The following is a 19,925-nucleotide window of genomic DNA, read 5'->3' as shown; positions in this document are numbered from 1 at the left end:
TGGAGGCCTCATAAGCCTTCCTTCTGTGCCACAAAGGAAACAACTCGCCACCTCACGGAACATTCCTTCAGCTGCTGGGTGACAAGAGGAATGGCCCAGAGTACCTGCCCTCATGCAATTCTAGCTCTAAAAGGTACGGTGTGGGGTGTGACCCGTACTCCGAGTGAACGCCAGATGCCTCAGGAGCAGAGAAGGCCCACGGCTGAGCGGTGTGTCCGGGAAGGCAGCAGGGGCGCAGGGGAGCGGGAGTCCACGTGGGAGGGAGCCTAGGTTCACAGAGGTGTCTGTGCTCTGCCGGCCTCATTCGGACTCCTCCTGTGAGCCACGCGTGCCTCTGAGTCCCTTCAAGCAGGAGATAATTTCATCCGAGTCACTTCTTTTTTCCCACTTAACCTCAAGCACCTTCACAACAAGTGGAGTCAAATCTTCGGCTCGATTCCTTCTAAACTACTTACTCCTGCATCCTGAACCCCCAAGATCCCCAGCTTCTAGGGGGTGTCCTCCTGCAGCCCAATGGGGTCTGGACTTAGGCACCTGTCCGAGAGGATGAGGAATACATGAACGTGTCAACGGCTCACTTTAAACGCCGTGTGCATGACACGAAGGCTCCGTCGCCGCACTGCTTGGAGGTCAGCTCCTTACTGGGAGTCCGGGACCTGGACTGCTCAGGGCTTGACCTGGACAGCAAATGTATTTTAAAACAGCAGAGAGCTGCTTGATCATCTTTACATTAAATGACTAATTGAAATGAATGAACATCCCAAGAATTCTCTTCTCACACGGCAGCAAATCTCGGTTGAGACCGCTTTGGGCTGTGGCGTACGGAAGGCACATGGAAAGGGAACAGTCATCAGCCCTACAGTAAGATGAGGGAAACTAGTTTTGTATGTAAAAATCTCATTTTGCCACAATACAAGAATTTTAAAAAGTGAGAAAGAAACTGGCCTTTTAAAGTGGTAGTAAGAATTAGAATATATACTAAGAGCATAATATGGATTTATAATCCAAACCACAGCTGAAATATCAGGAATAGAAACATTTGTTAATAAAAATATTTGTTGTATAACAATTTAAAGAACCAAGTCAGACTGATTCCAAAATTGGCACATTTGAAGAAGAATCACATGAGCTAGATTTCCACTCTGAAGCCAGCTGACGGAAGTCTCTGGGTGAGCTGACTGGAGTCCTCGGCCCGACTGCTTCCACCGGGTCAAGGCACCTGCCCCACTTGTGGAGGTGTCTGACTGCGTTCGCCAGCTGGGGACGTCTGGGCTGATTCTAGGTTTTGGCCACTGGAAATACAGTTGTAGTGAACACTGAAATGCAGGTTTCGTGTGCACGGCAGTTCTCGCTTCAGGAGTGTGCCCGCTGGACTGTCCGGCAGCTGCACAGCTGACTCAGCAGGGATCTGGGAAGCTCTTCCCGAGCGGCTCTGTCATTTTACATTCTCACAAGCAATCTGGGAGTGATCCAGTTTCTCTGCATCTTTGCCAGCATTTGGTGTTATCACTATTTTTAATTTTAGCCGTTCTGACATGTGGGCAATGATACCTTGTCACGGTCTGAGCCTCTGTCCGGGCTTCTCTGCCCTCCACATACCCTCTTCAGTGAAGCCTCTCTTTCCACCGTTTGCCCATGTCATATTCTTGTTTTCCCTGATGAATTCTGAGAGCTCATTCTACCCTGTGGACACCAGTCCTTTGTGGAATCGCTCATGGTTACGGGCGGGCCCTGCGCCTGGCAGAGATCCTCCAGGTCTGCACCTTCCCTTTCCACCCCCGAACAGGTGTTTTGCAGAACTGAGAGTTTCAATTTCGATGAAATCCCATCGACCGAGTGTCTCCTTTTATGGATCATGTTTTCGGTGTCAGGTCTAAGGACCCTTTGTCTAGCCCTAGACCCCAACGATTGACTCGTTATGTCCTTCCTAAAAGTTTTACAGCTTTAAGCCTAAGATCCCCTGACCCACGGGGTGAGTCAAGCTGAGGTCCCTTCTTTGTCTCTGGATGTCTGACTGCTCTGGCCCCATGGATTGAAAGGCTGTCTTTCTTCTACTGAACTTATTTTATGCCTCTGCCGAAAATCAGCTGAGTTTACTAAAGACACACTTTTTTAGGAAATAAAAATCCTTAAAGATTCTGCGCTTACTGCCTCTTTATTGCTCTGACTCCTTACCTTTATAGTAAGTACTGTCTTCCATGTATCGGGATAATCCAAAGTCTCCTAGTTTTACACAATCATTTGAGGACACCAGAACGTTCCGAGCAGCAATGTCCCTGATAAGAAAGAATTTGGGACAATAAATTTTAATACAAGGAGAAACAAACCCACAAACTCATCTATATTATATAAAGACACACTGATAGGCACTTTGAAAGACAGCTTATAGACAATGCAAACAGATTTATTATGCACTGAAAAAAGGACACTTTTATGATTTTACTTCAAGTATATTCCTTCTGCCAGATATTTACTCATTAATATGATGATTAGTGTTTTGATCGGCAGCAAAATATATTCTCAAATAACAAATATTTGAGAATAATGCATAAAAAAAGCATTCTGACTTTTCCTACAATCGTATTAGCACCTGCATCAACAGAGAGGCTGCACGACTGAGCTCGTAACCCTGCCGCTACAAAGAGATCTCATCACTGGAAGTAAAAGCCGTCATCCAAACCCTTGTCCATGATTCGGCTGATGGAATTTATTTTCATGCTGGGTAACAAAGTAGTGGGCAAACCGGAAGGGCTTTCCCTTGTATTCCAACTAGGGCCTCGGATGAGAAACAGAAATGCCATAGCACCCCCCAGACGTCACGCATGACCCTCTGGGTTCCGGGAGCCCGGGGCCAGTGTCTGTTTTAGGTCCACGTGCTCACAACTCTGGGGCCACGTACAGGCTTTCAGTAGCATCTGCGGAGGAGAGAACTGGCCCGAAGGCAACGTTCACACTTAATGGGAGGAAAACCTTCTAAACGTGCATACAAACGGGCCTTGGGTCTTGCCTGGACCAGGACAGGTGCCGCCTGCCTTCCCGATACTGTCTACGCACCGCAGAGTCCAGGGGTAGAAAGGCTCACAGGGCACACCGAGCGTCTCCTCCTTCCGGTTTCCCCACTACACCCCTCCCCCGCCCGGAGGGCAGCTTGCCAGCTTTATGACTGGATCTTACCTGTGCACAAATCTTTTGCTCTCCAGATACGCAAGAGCTGTACTAAGCTGATAGGCATAAAGGATCAGAGACGCCAGATCCAAACTGTACTTCCTTACTTGCAGAAATGACCTCAGCTTTGGAACAGCGAACAAGATAAAAAAAAATGAGTGACAGAGAACAGACATCAACAGCCAAGGAGCTATATTCAACAGTACTGCCCATTTCCAAACACACTTTTATGAGAATGGCTTCAATTCTCCCCTAAGATGAAGGGGCAGAATGAAACATATTAGCTCAGAAATGATGGTTATTTGAATCCTATTCAAAAACTGAACTCTTCATGACTGTGGACAAATTTCTGAAAAAATACAGGAAGTTGCTGCAAGGAAATGAAGAGAGTGTGAACTACTGCTAGCAAAGAGCTGGGAGGACCAAGGACCGAGTTGGCCCGCATGTACCAGCACGCCCACACCCCAGGCAGACCTGAGGATAAGGTGATGAGGAAGGGGAGGCAAGAAGTTCTCCCGGCCTCCTCCAGCAAGTTTCAGGTACAGAAAGGTGTTGGGTATTTACCCCACGGGGCCTGTAAGTCCTTATTACCACTGTCATGACCAATTCAGCTAAATGCCAGCATGGCAAAGGAAGGCGGCTGAACTGAACTCTAATTCTACAAAATCAGTACACAAAGGAGAAATACTTAGTAACAGTTTAAGCCAGAAAAATCAGCAAATTCCCCAAAGGCAAAAGCGGAAAAATACTGTGAATGAAAGATATATGTAAGCTCTCTGTTTTATTCGGAAAGGCAGGGCGGAGGAAGAAATGCTGCTGTAGAAGCCTGAAGTCATCTCGCCCAGCAAACGAGGTTATCGAGTGCGGAGCAGAGCAGCGGGGGGCCCGGAGGAAAGGAGGCACATGGGCCCAAACTGCCCTTTGACACCCGCTCACCAGAACCCCTATCTCCACGGAAAGCCAAACTGTGCTTGGTGTCCTTTAGAAGTGAAGGAATGTAGGTAACGTTTCAGGCTAAATTACTGAGCTTTAGTACCAGAAGGTGAAGTGTGGACACCTGGAGAACGGACTTGTGTCCATCTGCAAGCAGGCGGGCTACGGCGTGGCCCGGAGAACAGGTGCCCAAGAACAGACTGCCTGCCCTGCGGAGGGCCTGATCCGCCAGGCCTGGGCGGGGGCCCAAGAATCTGGCTTTTAATAAGTTTCCAGGTGACGGTGACACAGTAAGCAAGAATTTCTGTGTTCCAGGGAAGTCAAGTAAGGAGATCTGTCCACATATGTTACTCACATTTTCAAAAGAAACTGTGACTAATATGGGTTGGTGTGAAAGATGCCATAAAACGAATTCTGAAACGGTAAGGAAGTGCAGGTTTACCGAGATGCAGCATTCATTTGCCTGCATTCGTTAAGAGCACCCCTTTTATCCTCAGACCCCGGGGCTAGCATCAGGCGGCAGCACCAGAGAGGAAGACAGATCCACGGGGTCACCACTGCCTCCAGCACTGAGTCAGGGCATGACTTGGGAACTTAACGATGACGACGCTATAGTCTCTGAGCCCGAACCACAAGGGTGTCCTTCACATACCCCAACCCCTTACACAAAGGACACCAAACACTGGAGGCGGCTGAACGAACGCCAAGCACGGGACTGTCATTCATTCCACTGTCGCTGTGACAAAGGGGCTGGCAGTGCCGGGACAGCCAGGTGTGGGTCAGGTACCTCTCCGAGTGTGCACAGCTCCATGATTATCCAGACGGGGTTCTCCGTGATGACGCCGATCAGCTTCACAATGTGAGGGTGGTCAAACTGGCGCATCGTCACTAGGGAGAAACAGTTGTCCAGGTTATTCTCTGACACAGCAGTAAGTAAGGGTGGCCACGGTCGTCTGTGCTCTCGTGGCCGAGGCGCTCTCTGGAAACGAACTAGTTAAGACAGAAGTCATTGCCAGGGTCTGTTTTGTCCTGGCAGAGATCTAGAACGGGATTAAAGACAGACTTGTTTTTGTTTTTGTTTTGATTTGTTTTGTTTTGACAGAAGTACAATACGATTTTGATGAAAATGATAATATACTAATAGTCAGTTTGACTTACTCTATGACTTATTAATTTACTGGACGGTTGGGTGGTAAATATTTCCTGAAATGGTCGGTAGAAGGCATTTGTTCCATGTCCATGTAATGAGGGACCCTGGGACTCAATCACACGACCAGTGTCTACTGGGCACCTGATGGGTTCAGTCTTGTGCTGCGCACGGGACTGGGCGGTGAGCACAGCAGACACGGTCCTAGCCCCGTGGAGCCTGAAGCTGAGAGAGGGCAATACTAATTTCTAGGCAATGTTATTTAGTTTCAAATACTTAGGAAGGAGAGAATGTGGTCCTGTGACAAAACCTCCTGAGGAGAAACTACTCTAAATACGTGGTCAGATGAGACGGGACAAGTGCTATGAAAGCAGGGAGGGCGCCCCAGCCTGAGGGCAGGTGAAAAGGACAGGACAAGGTCCTGGCAGAGAATGGCTACCCACACAGACCCTCCCCACAGCCTCATCCCGGACGCGTGAGTGGGGAGCCGCAGGGGCGGCTGTGAGGCAGGGTGAGGGCATGGGGCGTGGTCCCGGCTCTCTCCCTGGTCTGTGAGCTCCCTCAGGCGGGGACCGTGTCTGTCCTGCTCATCCCGAACTCTAGGGCCAGGGGGCCGGCGGGTAAGACTCATTTCTATGTCTGCCTAGTCCCAGGGCCACCTTATGCTCCACCACACGGGTCCCAAAGGATACGGGGACAGTGATCTGTGTCCTCACACCCCGAACACCACGGCTTACCTGGAGCGACGTGTGGACACGCGCCTCTACAGATACGGGTATTAATTTGCAAGGTGAGACAGTAATGCGGTCACCACAGACAAGTCAGAGTGTTATTGTCCTTACTTCCGCAGAGACCACTTGCATTTCACAGGTAAGAAGTCACAGGGAGTTCCACAGAAATTTATAGAAACTTACAGGCTTCTTGAAGGAATTTCTCTCTCACGCTGTCCGAAGTACAGTTTTTACATGTTTTAATTGCAACCGCCAGCGCTGGGTTCTCCTGTGTTGGGGAAATTTCAGAATCACACACACATGCAAAAAGAGCTTCTTCTTCTTCTTTTTTTTTTTTTTAAAGATTTTATTTATTTATCTGACAGAGATCACAAGTAGGCCGAGAGGCAGGCAGAGAGAGAGGGGGAAGCAGGCTCCCCGCTGAGCAGAGAGCCCGATGCGGGGCTCGATCCCAGGACCCTGGGATCATGACCTGAGCCGAAGGCAGAGGCTTAACCCCTTGAGCCACCCAGGCGCCCCGCAAAAAGAGCTTCTTTTTACGCATCAATGGGCACGTTCACAAAAAGCTGCGTGACTGGCAACTACGTGGATTCCGGACCAGACAGAATCAGAACTGAAAATCTCAAGAGGAACACTTCAAATACTCTACAAAGTCCCCAGAAAAAACGTCCAGGCAACGTTAACATGTTGTAGGTCGTTTGTTCCTTCACTGTACATATTCACGTCCTGCTACCGGCCAGGCCGCCTCGCAGGCGCTCAGGGTGCACACTGAACAACAGGCAGCCAAGTTCCCTGTTCTGCCCCAGGTCGCCTTCCCGCTAGGAAGGGACAACACACACAAGAAACCAGGCGATCACAGGGTACATTAGTGGGTAACGGCGCTGTGGACAAGGAAGGAGCATGTCCGGATGTGCGAAGCAGAGACCAGGACAACAAAAAACCAAAGGAGGGCGGGAGGGATTGCCGAGAGCTGGCCAGGGGCACAGCCGGGGTCACGGATGCTCTGGGACCTGAGGGCAGGCGTGGTGAGAGGCTGGCGGCTGGGACTTGTTTGCGGCAGTGCAGGAGGGACAGGGTGGGCGTTGCGCTGGCAATGAGACGTCAGGTTCAGTTTTCTGGTGAGACAAAGGGAAGCAGCAGCTCAGCTCGGACTTAGGCCTGGAGGCGCATGAGAGGCAGCGAAGCCACACAGGAGAGCCACACAGGAGAGCGGGAGGAGAATGGGGTGGAGTTCAGGGTCAGATTCAGGCTGGAGGAGCTGCTGGGGCGGACGGAGCACTCACCCGGGCGCCCTGCAGCGCGGAGCTCAGGGAGAAGGGGAGACGCGCAGTGACTAAGAGCGTGACTGGCAACGGGGAGGGAAACCAAGAAGGCGCGTGGACCCGCCTACAGAAGAAGGTGATGTTTTCTTGAACGAGTTCAAAAGATAGAGCTTAAGACAGATAGGAAATGAGGTCATTCCTGACCTCGATGGAGTAACACCGCGCGTGGGTCTCATTATCAACGCCAGGACGCTCAGCTCCGCCCGCCCCCACCTGGTCTCTGCCGGGACCACGGACTCCTCCTGCGGGAGACTGTCGGGCCTCACGTCCCATTAAGGAGGCAGAAAGGACAAGGAGGACAGGATGGGGGAGAGAGAAGCAGGAGGACGCAGTGAACGGAAAAAGGTCCAAGAAGCGCCGCCTCAGGTCTCCTCACCGTGGCTGCTGGGTCCTGACTCCCTCCCTCCCCGGAGGACCCCAAGAGAGGAGGTCAGGCCAAGGCACCATCACGGGGGTGTGAGGAGTGAGCTTCCAGCCACGAGGCCCCAGAGGACTGTACGATCTCGCCATCTTTATTCTCCACAGGTTTTGGACATTTCTGTCCTTTTTGTAAAGTATCTCACTGGGCCTACAGGTTGTGAGACGGCCGGACGAGTTCCAGGCCGGTCCGGGATCCCCATTTCATAGACAGGCCAGCAGAGGCTGACGGATCTAGCGGCTTGCCCAAGGTCGCCCTGCTGGTAAGTGGCATGTCCCCTCTGTGACAGGGACTGGGGCAGCGTGTACGTGTGACAGGCAGCAGGGAGCGGCAGCAGCTCGGGATGGAGCTGCTGCTTATCACACGATGTGGCCTTGAAATGGTTCCCACCCCAGATTCCCGAGCCCAGATGAAGCCTGAATTTGCCAAGCTCTCTCTGAAGAGTCCTTGCTACGGTCGTGAGTCACCGTCCATGTAAACAGCAGCCTCAGCAGGAACGACTGGCCTGCGAGGACAGTGGGGAGACAAGACACTGCTTCCTGCCTCCTCAGGGCAGGAACGTCCCAGGGCTCAATCCCAGGGCCAGCCCGACGTGTGGCCATCTCACTGAGCGCCAAGTCCTACATCTGCACTGACTTCCAAATTCTCTCTCCAGCCCTCCCTTTGTCTTTCGGCCCAGACTCTGACATCCACCCCACCCCATGCCCTATCTTGACGAGGACACAGCAAAGTTACTTTAAAGTTGATACGACCAAAACAAAACTCCAGATATCCCACTGTGATGGTTCTTTTTATGTGTCAAGTTGACTGGGCCACAGGGTGCCCAGGTAATTTGGTCAAGCATATTCTGAGTGTTTCTGGATGGATTTAACAATAGGTTGAGTGAAGCAAGTTGCCCTCCCTAATGTGGTGGGCCGCATCTGATCAGCTGAAGGCCTGACTAGAACAAAGAGCTGATCTTCTCTTCTAAATAAGAGGGAATTTCTTCTGCCCAATTACCTTTGAGCTGGGACACTGTTTTTTTCCCCCACTCTTTGGACTATACCTCTACTGGCTATGCTGGGTCCTAGGTCTTCAGGCACAGACTGGAAGCAAGAAGCCATCAGCTCTCCTGGGCCTCCAGCTGCAGATCTGATGACATCAACTTCCAGGACCACATGAGCCAACTCCTAACAAGCCTGTTTTGAAGGCACCCACAGCCTTCTGTTTCCAGGGGAGCCCTCACTAATACACCCACTACCAGACGCGTTTCCTCTCCTTAGCCGTTTCCACCTCACTCGGGACATGGAAGTCACGCAGATGCTCAAGGTCAACAACCTACCAGTCAGTTTTGACTCCTCAGTTTCCCTCGGCTCCCATGATCCAACAATCCAGGAGCAGGACCCAAGTTTCCTGCCTACAGCGTGCATCTGACAGCCACTTGCCCAGCCCCCGCCACTGCTGTGGGCTCTCTCTGCACCCACTCTCCCTGAGGCACCTCCTGTCCCCAGGACACTTGGGAGAAAAAGCCCAGCCCCCTGTTGTGGCATCCCAGAGCCCCTCTTCACCCAAACCTCGTACACCTAGCCTCATTTTCTACGCTCCAGTATCATTTCCCGTGGCTGCCCTCCTTGTTCTGCCTGACTGGAAAGCTCCTGCCCCAGAAATCTGCACCGAGATTCATGCTCAAACCATCCTGTCTAAAACAGCGCCCAGCTGCCTGCCATGTTCTCCCTGCTGCTCTGTGCGACCCTCACAAGCTCCGAGCACAGAACTGTCTGGGACAGGCCTCTCAGGTTATCACAATGTCCTTATTCTACACATTTTTATCATACATTTATCATACATTACAACATACATGATGCTGCCATTTACATCATTACTATTTTCCATCGCTGAGATGTAAGTTTCAAGACAATAGGTACCTTGTTGTCTCGTCTGCCAAAAAGGTCCCCTTACAACAGTACTCAATTCATAGCAGCTGCTCAGTAACTACTGAGTTAAGGAATGCTGTTAAAACCTTTCTTTTGAATGCAGATGCCATTCACAAGTCAGCGGCAGCGCACCTTAAAAATAGCTTAAATTGTATTCACTTTAGATTTCACACTAATTGCACATCATACGATTCCAGAATATTAAACACTTTCAAATGAGAAAAATATAAACAGTCAAATAACTACAACAGACGTGGGTCCCTCTCTTAGCCTGCAGCGTGCAGGACTCCAGGTGGTGATGGTGGCCTGTGCCCAGCAGGACAGTCGCTGCTAGCACAGAACGGGAACAGGAGCTCGAGATCTGTCGGTTCAATGTCTGAGTGTAGAGCCTTCCTACAGGTGCCAGCCACACAGCAAGGCTGACACGGAACCACTTTGCTTTGAACGAGTTAGTAACTGTTTTCCTCAACTAGATGGTGAGCGTCTTTAGGACCAGGACCACGAATTCTATCTCCATCTCAAAATACAGGGCCAGCTGGTATACTCCAGAAATGACACAAAATGTCCTTTTTAACAGGAATTCTGTATAACAACAATAGAAGGTTCTTAAGACCACAAAACCGTCATCTATTCTGTGAATTCGTACTCAAATATCGAACACAGTGTTTCACACAAGACAGCCTGAAGATATGCAGAGAAGTACTGCTCTCCAAGGACCCGCAGTTGCAAATGGACACTAGACCCAAGACTCCGTGGGCAGCACAGGGATGAAAGGCCACGGCGGACAGAGCCAGGGTCTGGTCATCTGTCCGTGGTGCAGCATTTGTGGCTGGACAGCAGGAGCCCGGGGGATGCTGAGCTGCCAGAGGGGCTGGTCACAGAGTACGGAATGTTGGAGAACTCAGTTCAAAGTGAGCAAGACCAGACCAGAACCTGAGCAAAGCTGGTTTTTTGTTTTTCGTTTTTTCCTAAAAACACCTTAAAAAGAGGCAGATTCAAACATACCTGGGAATTGCTCAAGGTACAACTTTTAAAAACATTTATAATGCAAGCAGTACTTAGGGGACAGAGAAGTCTTCTCAATGGTTCAAAGCAAATGCCACACTGGCATCCACTATGCCTCCATAAAAGACACGACCAGCTTCTGAATTACTAACAACTAGCAGGCACTGAAAAGACTTTAACAAATAAATCCAGAGAAGGGTTACTCTAGGACTAATTAAGAGAAAAAGAGATTTAAAAGCAAGTTCTTAAGGCTAAGATCATAATGATGACAGAACTTGCAAGTGACCAGCAGAGGCTCAGATGGTGACAAAGACGCCCGACTGCCTTGCCAGATGCGGCAATGGCGTGTGCGAGCCTCTAGAGGACGCTGTGTCCACGGGATCCTTGAATGAACTGCAGCCCATGCGTGGCCCACCTGACCCCACTCCTCACCTTCCGTGGCCCCCACCCCCCACCCCCCGCGGCGGCCACACTGGCCTCCCGCGGACGGCTCCCTTCCTGCTTCAGGGCTCTGCTCCGTGTCACCTATCAGAAGGCCTTCTCTGACCATCTCGCGGGGAGAGCACCCCGACCTCCTCTTCTTCCCTACTCGATATTTAGTGTATTTGTTTTTGACTGTTCCTTTCTGTCTCAGAGAGAAGTTAAGTTCCGTGGGGGCAGAAATTGTGCCTGTTTTGTTCATTCTTATGTCCCCACCACTTTGCTGTAACCTGCTGGGAGACTGAGAAATTGTTGTTGAAATCATGACTTGAGGGTCCAGTGGCAGGTTCCTGGCCGTGATGTGTGCGGAGCTGCAGATGACTGATGACTAAAAATCCTCCAAGAACCGTTCCGTGATCTGACAGAACAGTGAAGGACGTAATCCGGAAAAGGGACTTAACAGGCGCCCCAAGGAAGGAACAGATTCCTTTGCACGGTAAAATCAGACACCGACACGAAGAACAAAATAAACACTCATTCGTGGACAGCATACGTCAGGGAGATACTCACAAAAAAGTGTGAACCCTCATATTTTTCTGGGGCTGGGGCTCATTCAACAAATATTTAATGAACTACACAATGGGTATTTAAAAAATGTCCTCTTGTATTTTCACAACTAAAATGGATTATTTTAAAGATGCATGAAGTAATGCCCAATAACCCTGCCTTTATCTGTGTGGTCCTGGTGAGTCACTGAATTCTAGAGACCAAGGGGAGCTCTGAGGCCACCATGTGCAGCTGCCCGAATTCCGAGTCAAGAAGCCACAGTCTCCAGCCTCTCAGCGGGGTGCGGCCAAGTCGCAAATTTAGCACGTCTTCGAGTAACTTTAGATGCAGGGCTTTTTCTACTGTGTTTTGCCCCAAAGAACAGAGTTAAGAGAATTAGGAAGATAACACAGAGTAAAAAAAAAAAAATAAAAAAAATAATAATAATAATAATTAAAGAAGAGTTAACAGCTAGAAATACATAAGAACTGACAGAACTGTATATTAAGTACAAAGAAAAAGGCTTTCGAAACTGAAGTTTTAAAAAAATGGAAACTCTAATTTGTTTAGTGACACGGTGACAATTGTCTGTTGTTCCTGACAGAAACAAAAACCAAAGAAAGCCCTTTTAGCTCTTTGGTTACAAAAGTAATGATCACGGTGTCACTTGTGCACGTGTAGAGGATATGAAAAAGTGAAAGATACAGAATTACTGGGGAAACTGCCAAAGCAGGGGCCACACCAAAGGTCAATCCTATGTGTTACGACAGACCTTCCTTGACTCGAGATGGAGTTCATGTCCGGATAAACCCACCGCACGTTGAAAACATCCCAAGCTGAAAGTGCGTGCAATGCATCTGGACTCCCTAACATTATAGCTGAGCCGTGCCCACCTTCCAGGCGCCCGCAAGCGCTCGCCTGGGCCCGCAGCTGGGCAGAGTCATTTCACACGAAGCGTATTTTACAATGAAGTGTTGACAGCCTGTGCGGTTTACTGAACCCTCCACTGGAGGGACAAACAGAAGGGCTGTGTGGGCACAGAATGGTTGTCAGTCTCTCGGTGATGGGCCCTCATGCTGGCGGCCACCACCCTGCATGAGGACAGGGGCTGTGTATACCCCTAGCCTGCGACAGGATCCAAGTTCAAAATTCCAAGTATGGTTTCTACTGCATGCAGGTCACTTCTGCACCAACATAAAGTCGAAAAACTATGCTGAACCACCCTTAAGCGCAACCAACGTAAGTTGGGGAGAGTCTGTATGCCCTTATCAGCACCATCTGTGTACACCTGTTAGTTAAAAAAGTTTCTTGACCAAGTAAGTACTATTATTTTATCTTCTTTTTTTTTTTTAAAGTAGGCTCCATGTAGGTGTGGAGCCCAATACTGGGCTGGAACTCACAGCCCTGAGATCAAGACTTGAGCCGAAACCAAGGTGGACATTTAACCAACTAAGCCACCCAGGCACCCTGTACTATTATTTTAAAATGCTGTTTTAAAATTGTTGATGTAACAAAAACACGATAACCAGTGTTGGCAGGGATACAGAGAAAGGGGTGTTCTTACACGCTGTTGTTCGGAATGGAAATGCACAGCTTCTTTGGAGACAGTTCAGCAGTAAGTCAAAGGGTGGAACAGTTACCACGTGACCCAGCAACTCCACGCCCAGAGCTCTCACGAGAGCTGAAAACTCCTCACACACGTACAGGTCCTGTACAGGAGTGCTCAGAGAGCCCTGATTCCTAGCAGCCAAGACATGGTCACAACCCAAATGACCATTGACAGACAAACGGACAAAAAGTGGTTCTACCCATCCAATTGAATGTTATCCAGCATTGAAAAGAAATGAAGTCCCGATAACGCTTCAGCGGTGACCCCTAAAAGCGTGCCGACTGGAAGAACCCGCCACGAAGGCCACATATCGTATGAGTCCATTTATAAGAAATGTCCAGAAAAGGCAAAACTACAGAAGCAGGAAACAGATGAGTGGCTGCAGGGGCTGGGGGGGAGGTGGAATGGGAGTGACTGCTAACTGATGTTGGGGATTCTTTCTGGGGCAAAGAAAGTTCTAGAAGGACTGCGTGGTGGATTGTACAACTCTATCAATATACTAAAAACCCACTGAGTTGTATGTTTAAAAAAAATGAATTTTACGGTATGTGATCTATACCTCAAGAACACTATTATTAAAAAAATAATTTTAAAAATGTGTTGCTCTCTTCTGGAGGGCAGTTTGGGGCAAATTCATGCTCTTTCCTTGAGGACGTAGTAGGTGGCAACAGCGGCCTCCTGCTGCTGACGCTGGTCATCTATCTGCCGATTCCGTGCTACGGAACGATCACTGCGAAATCGGTTACTGAGGAGAGAGGCTGAGAGATTAAAACGAATAAAAGGCAGACCCAGCCCTCTAGGAGCATCGTGTGCCATTTTTATGTTTCTGATACGGCCATACGGTGACACAGAGGAGGAGCTTTGTAAAAGACAGGTGCAAAGAACTGAGGACTCATGAAGACAAACGAGGGGCCACAGTCAAAAGTAGCGCAGGTTTCTGGTTGCCGCAGAGGACTTACTGGGCTCATGTAGATGCCTTGATGGACGTCTCCAAACTGGCCTTCCCCAATGCACCGTCCAAGCTCGATTCTTTCTCTCTGAATCTCATAATCCCTGGCTGCAAAACATGGCATATGTAAGTACCACATTCCAAACGCTGAGAGTACACTTGACGCTGGTTTCATTTCATTATCATCCATGAGTACAGATCGCACTGGCGGCACGTCAGTCTATGAAAATGCTTTAAACGGAGTGGAATTCTCTTAAACGGTATCTTAAAAGGAATTACACAAACTGTTACCGCATCGCGTGAACTACCAAAACCATGTAAGTTCTATTAAAGGTAGATTTTTTCCATATTTTTTAATGTCGATTTAGTTTTTATCTGTCTGATAGTTTTCTAAGCAGTTTCTCCAAAGTAGTAAATTATATGCTTAAGTAATCAGTGCTATTAGTTTAGGTATTAATATATGAAAGGCTAAAAAACACAGTTATTTAAAGCAATTATTTAACAAATAACTGAAGTTTGAAAATATGGAGGCAACAGAAAAACTGTGTCATGAGAAACTTTATGTTTTAAAAGTTTAAGAGTTTTCCACTTTCTTATGATCCTATCTATATTATTCACAGAGCTAAAAGAGTTTAAAGAGGTCGCTTCCAAAAACTAATTTCAAAATCAGGTGACTTGGAATCAAGGTTGAACATACAACATTATAAATTATAAGTATTTTACATTTTGAGAGCATTTGCCTCAAATTAATGTATTAAGTTGTTGTGATTTCATATGAAACCAACTGTTTAGTAGGCTGCTGAGGCGCATGGAAGTAAACACCGACTAGAAACCTCATCAACTGACTCTAATCCGATTAACGGCGTGGAGTTCTGATTTCCTGCGGCAGCCACCCAGCTGCACGACCAACACGGTGCACGTTCCACTAGTGTGGAACAAAATGATAGCCAAATGGTTCCAAAGTCTCTCCCTGGCTTACCAAATTATAAACTGTGCAGAAAGGTCCAATCCAAATTTTAGACGGCTCTTTTCCTCTTTAAAATCACTTTAGCTAGTAGTTCCATTGGTTTAACAGCACAAATAAACCGATGGAAAGTAGTTGAAAGATAAAAGTTAACTGAAAACTGAAACATCCCACGTCATTCCACAGGTTGCAATTGGCAAGCAAATGCAGTTATTTTAAAGGAGTCCTGTTACCTTCATCTATTCCATAGCTTTCTGTATTGCAATCAAGGGAGAAAAAAATTGAAGACCTTGCTTAGAAATAACTAATAGCAATTAGGTTAACAACAACAAACTCTGAGAGTATATTTCAACATTTACTTCGCTAAGTATTTTAACCACAAACATCAGTTTAAAAAAAAAAAAGAAGAAGACTAGACACACGCACACTCTGAATCTCCTTAAATTATCTCGATGTGATGACAACAATGCTTTTCAACCTCCGGTCGTAAATTCCTGCCCCGTAACCCATTTTTGTGGGGCCTGGAGCTTTACTACTCAACACTCAATAGCAAGCACACGGATGCAAATTTGGACAGGCTGCAGGGATGTATGAATGACTAAACGGCTAACCCAAATTTCAACATGTTCCATGTTGCTGTGCAAGCCAAAACACCCACGTTTCAGCGCTTCCTTCTGTTTCGAACCACTCTCTGATACCAGAGCTCTTACAGGGGGACACAGGGCGCCCCCGGGATAGCGCAGGCCTGATGCTGGGAGCGCCTCTTCAACGTGCACAGTTAATCTAAATGAGAGCATCTTTTAAAACAGTCACACAACAGGGTAAATAAAACGCCTGGAACATGTATTTTTCAGGTATGTCCAGCTCTACTGGAATCGGGACATCAGATGTTCAATTATTAAGGCCCCTGGGGCTGTATGCAGACTCATAACTGCGCCTCTTTTGGAGGGAGGTTTAGAATATATTTTCAAAATTTAAAAAAAGAAATTTTTTAAAGTAAACTCTATGCCATACGTGGGGCTTGAACTCTCGACTCCAAGATCAAGGGTCACATGCTCTACTGACAGAGCCAGCCAGGCGCCCCCAAGACATTTTTTTTGTTAATGTGAATGACGTTTCAAGTGTGTCTGCAATTCAAGATCTGGGACCACATCCTCCAACATGAGATCTGGGGCTCCCGGGTTCTCCTGCGTCGAGAAGCCCCACACACCAGAGAGAAGCGGAGCGCGGGCATTTCCAGGCAGCGGGAAGGGAATGCCCGAAGCCTCCCTCTCTGCACACCTCCCAGCCCAAGCTGCGGGGACTGTGCGCTGGAGGCAGGAAGCTCAAGGGCAGTGCAGGACAAAATTTCCAACAAAACGCAATTCACTGACTGTGCGTATTCCAAGAAGCGAACAGACATGTGTGTATATATATTTATTTGACTTTAAACAATACAATCGTCTACAGAGAGGAAGTTTTGTCACCAGTAAAGGCTGTATTACAGAGTCAGGAAACAAATTACGAAAACCCTGTAACTAAGCACACTTACTACAGGTATCTGAGCGTTAGGTTCTGACCTCGGACTCGGCCGAGGCTGAAAGAATTCTAAAGGGAGAGGAGCACATTTCTGTCGTGCACTCAGTGAACGATTAAAGATAGCTTAAAAACAATATCTAAAACTTCTAAATGTGAGATCTTTAGAAGTTCAATGCGGTCAAATCCGGGCGAGAACAAAATCAGAAGCCTACTTACTCGAGGGTATGGTGTAGGTGTCTTCTTCGTCTATGATCTCAGCATAATCATCCGTCTCTGCAGGAAAGGAAGCAGATATGTTGGAAGAGGGTAAATACTGACTTCCTGGCCTTTGATAGAATCAGAAAAGGCAAAATGAGCCACCCGAATGCCACGCTATGGGGACATATTCTCAAGACCCTATTCCTCCACTTCTGCTCACGCCTGAGTCATCTATGGAAATACGGGTGACGTCACGGTGCGTCTGTTGTAACACACAGACTTGTCTCTTGGGAACACACGGTGCTGGCACGGAAGGCCCTTGTGAGAAAGACGTGGAGCTTCTACGTCCAGGACTCGAAGCCCCACATCCGTTCCGACTGCAAAACTCTGCCTCGCACCAAGCCCGTGTTGAAACCCACCCTGCCTCTCCTGGGGTCGCTCTGAACAGGACAAGTGCTTCAGAGACTGAAAACCTGACTTTGCTCATAACTAGACTCTACAACAGAATCTGACTCTGGCCTCTCGGAAAACAAAAATGATGGCCTGACTGCTGCGGAGAGTAAGCGGGTGACAGATTTTGTTTGCTCTGGGTGGAAGCAGCCCAGGGATGATCTCCTGTCACCCTGCACTCAGGCATCCGAAGAGTTCGTGTTAATGCCAAAAGGGTGAAATCCAACAAGAAGAATGAAATGAGAAGAAATGGCATGTTACAATGAGTTCCGTTTGGAGGGGAAGTCAAGGACTTGGTTCCACTATTCCCTTTGGTAACACGGTGACTTAGAAATCCGCGTGCACACCGGCACTGGAAGCGCATCCGAGGAGAAGAGCCCTCGCTCGGACCCACCGGGAGCACGGCTGCGCCTGCTTTCCTCTTCCTGCGTTGCGCTGCGAGTTTAAGCTGCTGGGCCGGGAAAGGAGGAGTAGTGCTTCCAGAACTATCTTTGAGGACAGCTCTTCACAGAGAAAATCTGCCCAAGCATCCACGTTAACCCCAGAAACATCGAAAGCTAAATGTTCTTCCTTCTGTGCTGCTCTTACTACTTCACTCAGGTATTAAAATTACAGAAAAGAGAGAATATATACAGGCCACATTCTTTAGGATATCAGCCGTCCCACATATTGCCATGGTAATGATTGAGATCAGACCTCAGAGTTACTGGAAGAATTTAGTTCTTAATTAGCAGTGATTGAAATAAGACACAAATCCAGCGGGCAGAACACAGTCAACGAGCCAGTCGTCCGTAAAGCACTCAGGAAGTGTAAACTATTCCCAAGTCCTACGTGGGAGGCAGATCATCTCTATCATTCTCACATGTTCTAAGGAACTCTGCTTGCAGGATTAAAGAGAAACATTCAATCTACCCAAACCTTACATTCTTTTGTTTCTGTTTCTCCCTCCTATCCTGTTCTCAGCGAACTGGCATGTTCCAGCCTCTGGCTTTGCCTCCGTGCAGGCTTAGGAAGGACCGTGGGAAATGGCGTCTGGGATGACGGGAGCCACTAAGGCACCCTGAGAAAGGATGGACCAAGCAGGAGGGATGTGCACAAGCAGCTGAGGCGAGAGAAGCAACACTGCACACACGTGGCATCTACGCATGGTCTTGTCTCTGTTCTGTCATCGAGGCCCTCCCTTCAGAGAGCTGACAAAGGCAGAATTTCCACAAGCAACACATGCTACCCTCCCTGCCTTCTTTCCTACGAAGCACACACCTGCAGAGGCCACACACAGCGGGTGAGCCCGGGGCGGCGGCTGACCCGGCCGTGACAGCTGCCAGACCCCCGGCCCCTGCCGGCTCCCCCGCGGCCCTGTTCCCAGAGGTGCTTCACCAACCCCGGCCCCGCCTCCTGGCTCTCCTCGGGAGAGGCCCGGAGCAGTCAGCAGCGCATGGCTGTGGGTACTGCCTGCCTGACGGGGGAGGAGGGCACGAAGCTGCCAGAGCTGCCTCTCGCCCAGGACTTGCCACGTGCTGGGCTCCGGCGCGCTCAGCCGACTCTGGTTTGGGCCAGAATGTCACCCAGCCAGAGACTTTGCCTCCCACTGACCTGCCCCCATCCCCTATCACTGTTCATCATGCTGCTTTACTTTCTTCAGTCCCCGTCACCAACCGGCTGGCAGTCTTTGGTCCCTGGCCCACTGTCTGTCCCGCTCCAGATGGAGAACCAGGGACCAGAGCCCTTCTCCGCAGGGAACATGGGGCCCGGCGCGGGGGGGCGGTGCTGGCTGAACAGAGGAGGACTTCACCGCAATCCCGAGGCGAGGGGACCACAGCCGAGGCAAGGACGAGGCGCGGCCTGTGCGGGGCCGAGCAGCCCGGGTGGGGCGGAGCTGCGGGGCTCGGGACGGCCTGCGCCCTGCCGAGAGGTCCCCTCACCTGTCTGTGCTGCAGCCGTGTCCTCAGGTGGACAATGGGAACACGTATGCGCCGTGCAGGGTTGTTATGAGGATTACGGGAGATACGTACAAGTCGAGGTGTGGACCCGCGCAGGAGAGCTGGTCACAAAATCGTGGCTCCTCGTGGTTCTGCTGCTCCTGAGGGCTCCGCGGGAGGAACCTGGCAGTGGGCGGGTTCCTGCCCGTGGAGACTCTCGGTCAGCCCTCCTGGTGTGACTGCAGTGGCTTTGGGGACGGCCTCTTTTTAGAAAAGCCTCACTTGAAATGCCCACCTGCAGCAACGCTGAAGCCATAAAACAAACGGCTAACAGGTACCAGGCGAGCATGCAAAACTGATTCGGGAAAAATCAAGGTGCAGACGCTTTCATCAGTTACACGATCACAAGGAAGTGGCTGTAATTCTCCCTCAATGCTATGTGAGTCTACAGGAAACCTTCGGGGACATCAAAGCGGTCTGGGAGTGACTCAGGGTGACCTCAGGGGCATGCGCACGTGTATTGTGGTGTAACAGGACTAGGGAACGTCTCCTGCGGCCACCAGTGCTTGTGTCCCCCGGGGGCTGGTCTTACAGAGCAGAGCCACTGTCACTGGAGGGCCAGAGACCTAAAAAAGTGTCACTGGAACCTGCACAGCAGCTCTTGAGCTGCAGTACTTGGCCGAGTTCTCCAAGAATTCTTGATACTGATTCGGTTCTG

At 49.3% G+C, this 19,925-nt stretch overlaps 1 protein-coding gene across 4 annotated transcripts in view; it reads right to left on the bottom strand.

Moving 5' to 3' along the window:
• Nucleotides 1-19,925, bottom strand: part of PTK2 (protein tyrosine kinase 2) — a 222,223-nt gene that overhangs the window by 53,053 nt on the left and 149,245 nt on the right. For 3 of the 4 annotated variants that reach the window (XM_032873471.1, XM_032873472.1, XM_032873469.1), the window contains 7 exons: nucleotides 16,857-16,913; nucleotides 15,356-15,376; nucleotides 14,169-14,266; nucleotides 6,160-6,244; nucleotides 4,886-4,986; nucleotides 3,175-3,290; nucleotides 2,176-2,276 (listed from right to left, as the gene is read on the bottom strand). In XM_032873471.1, coding sequence (XP_032729362.1) covers nucleotides 2,176-2,276; nucleotides 3,175-3,290; nucleotides 4,886-4,986; nucleotides 6,160-6,244; nucleotides 14,169-14,266; nucleotides 15,356-15,376; nucleotides 16,857-16,913 — 579 coding nt within the window. The remainder of the gene's footprint in view (nucleotides 1-2,175; nucleotides 2,277-3,174; nucleotides 3,291-4,885; nucleotides 4,987-6,159; nucleotides 6,245-14,168; nucleotides 14,267-15,355; nucleotides 15,377-16,856; nucleotides 16,914-19,925) is intronic. The other variant, XM_032873467.1, reaches the window with a different exon arrangement.

The sequence above is a fragment of the Lontra canadensis genome, unplaced genomic scaffold (genome assembly GCF_010015895.1).
Source record: "Lontra canadensis isolate GAN:19392208 unplaced genomic scaffold, GSC_riverotter_1.0 scaffold49, whole genome shotgun sequence".
In the NCBI taxonomy this organism is placed as follows: Eukaryota; Metazoa; Chordata; class Mammalia; order Carnivora; family Mustelidae; genus Lontra; species Lontra canadensis.
The sequence above is the reverse complement of the archived record's forward strand: the minus strand, read 5'-3'. Positions and strand labels throughout refer to the sequence as shown.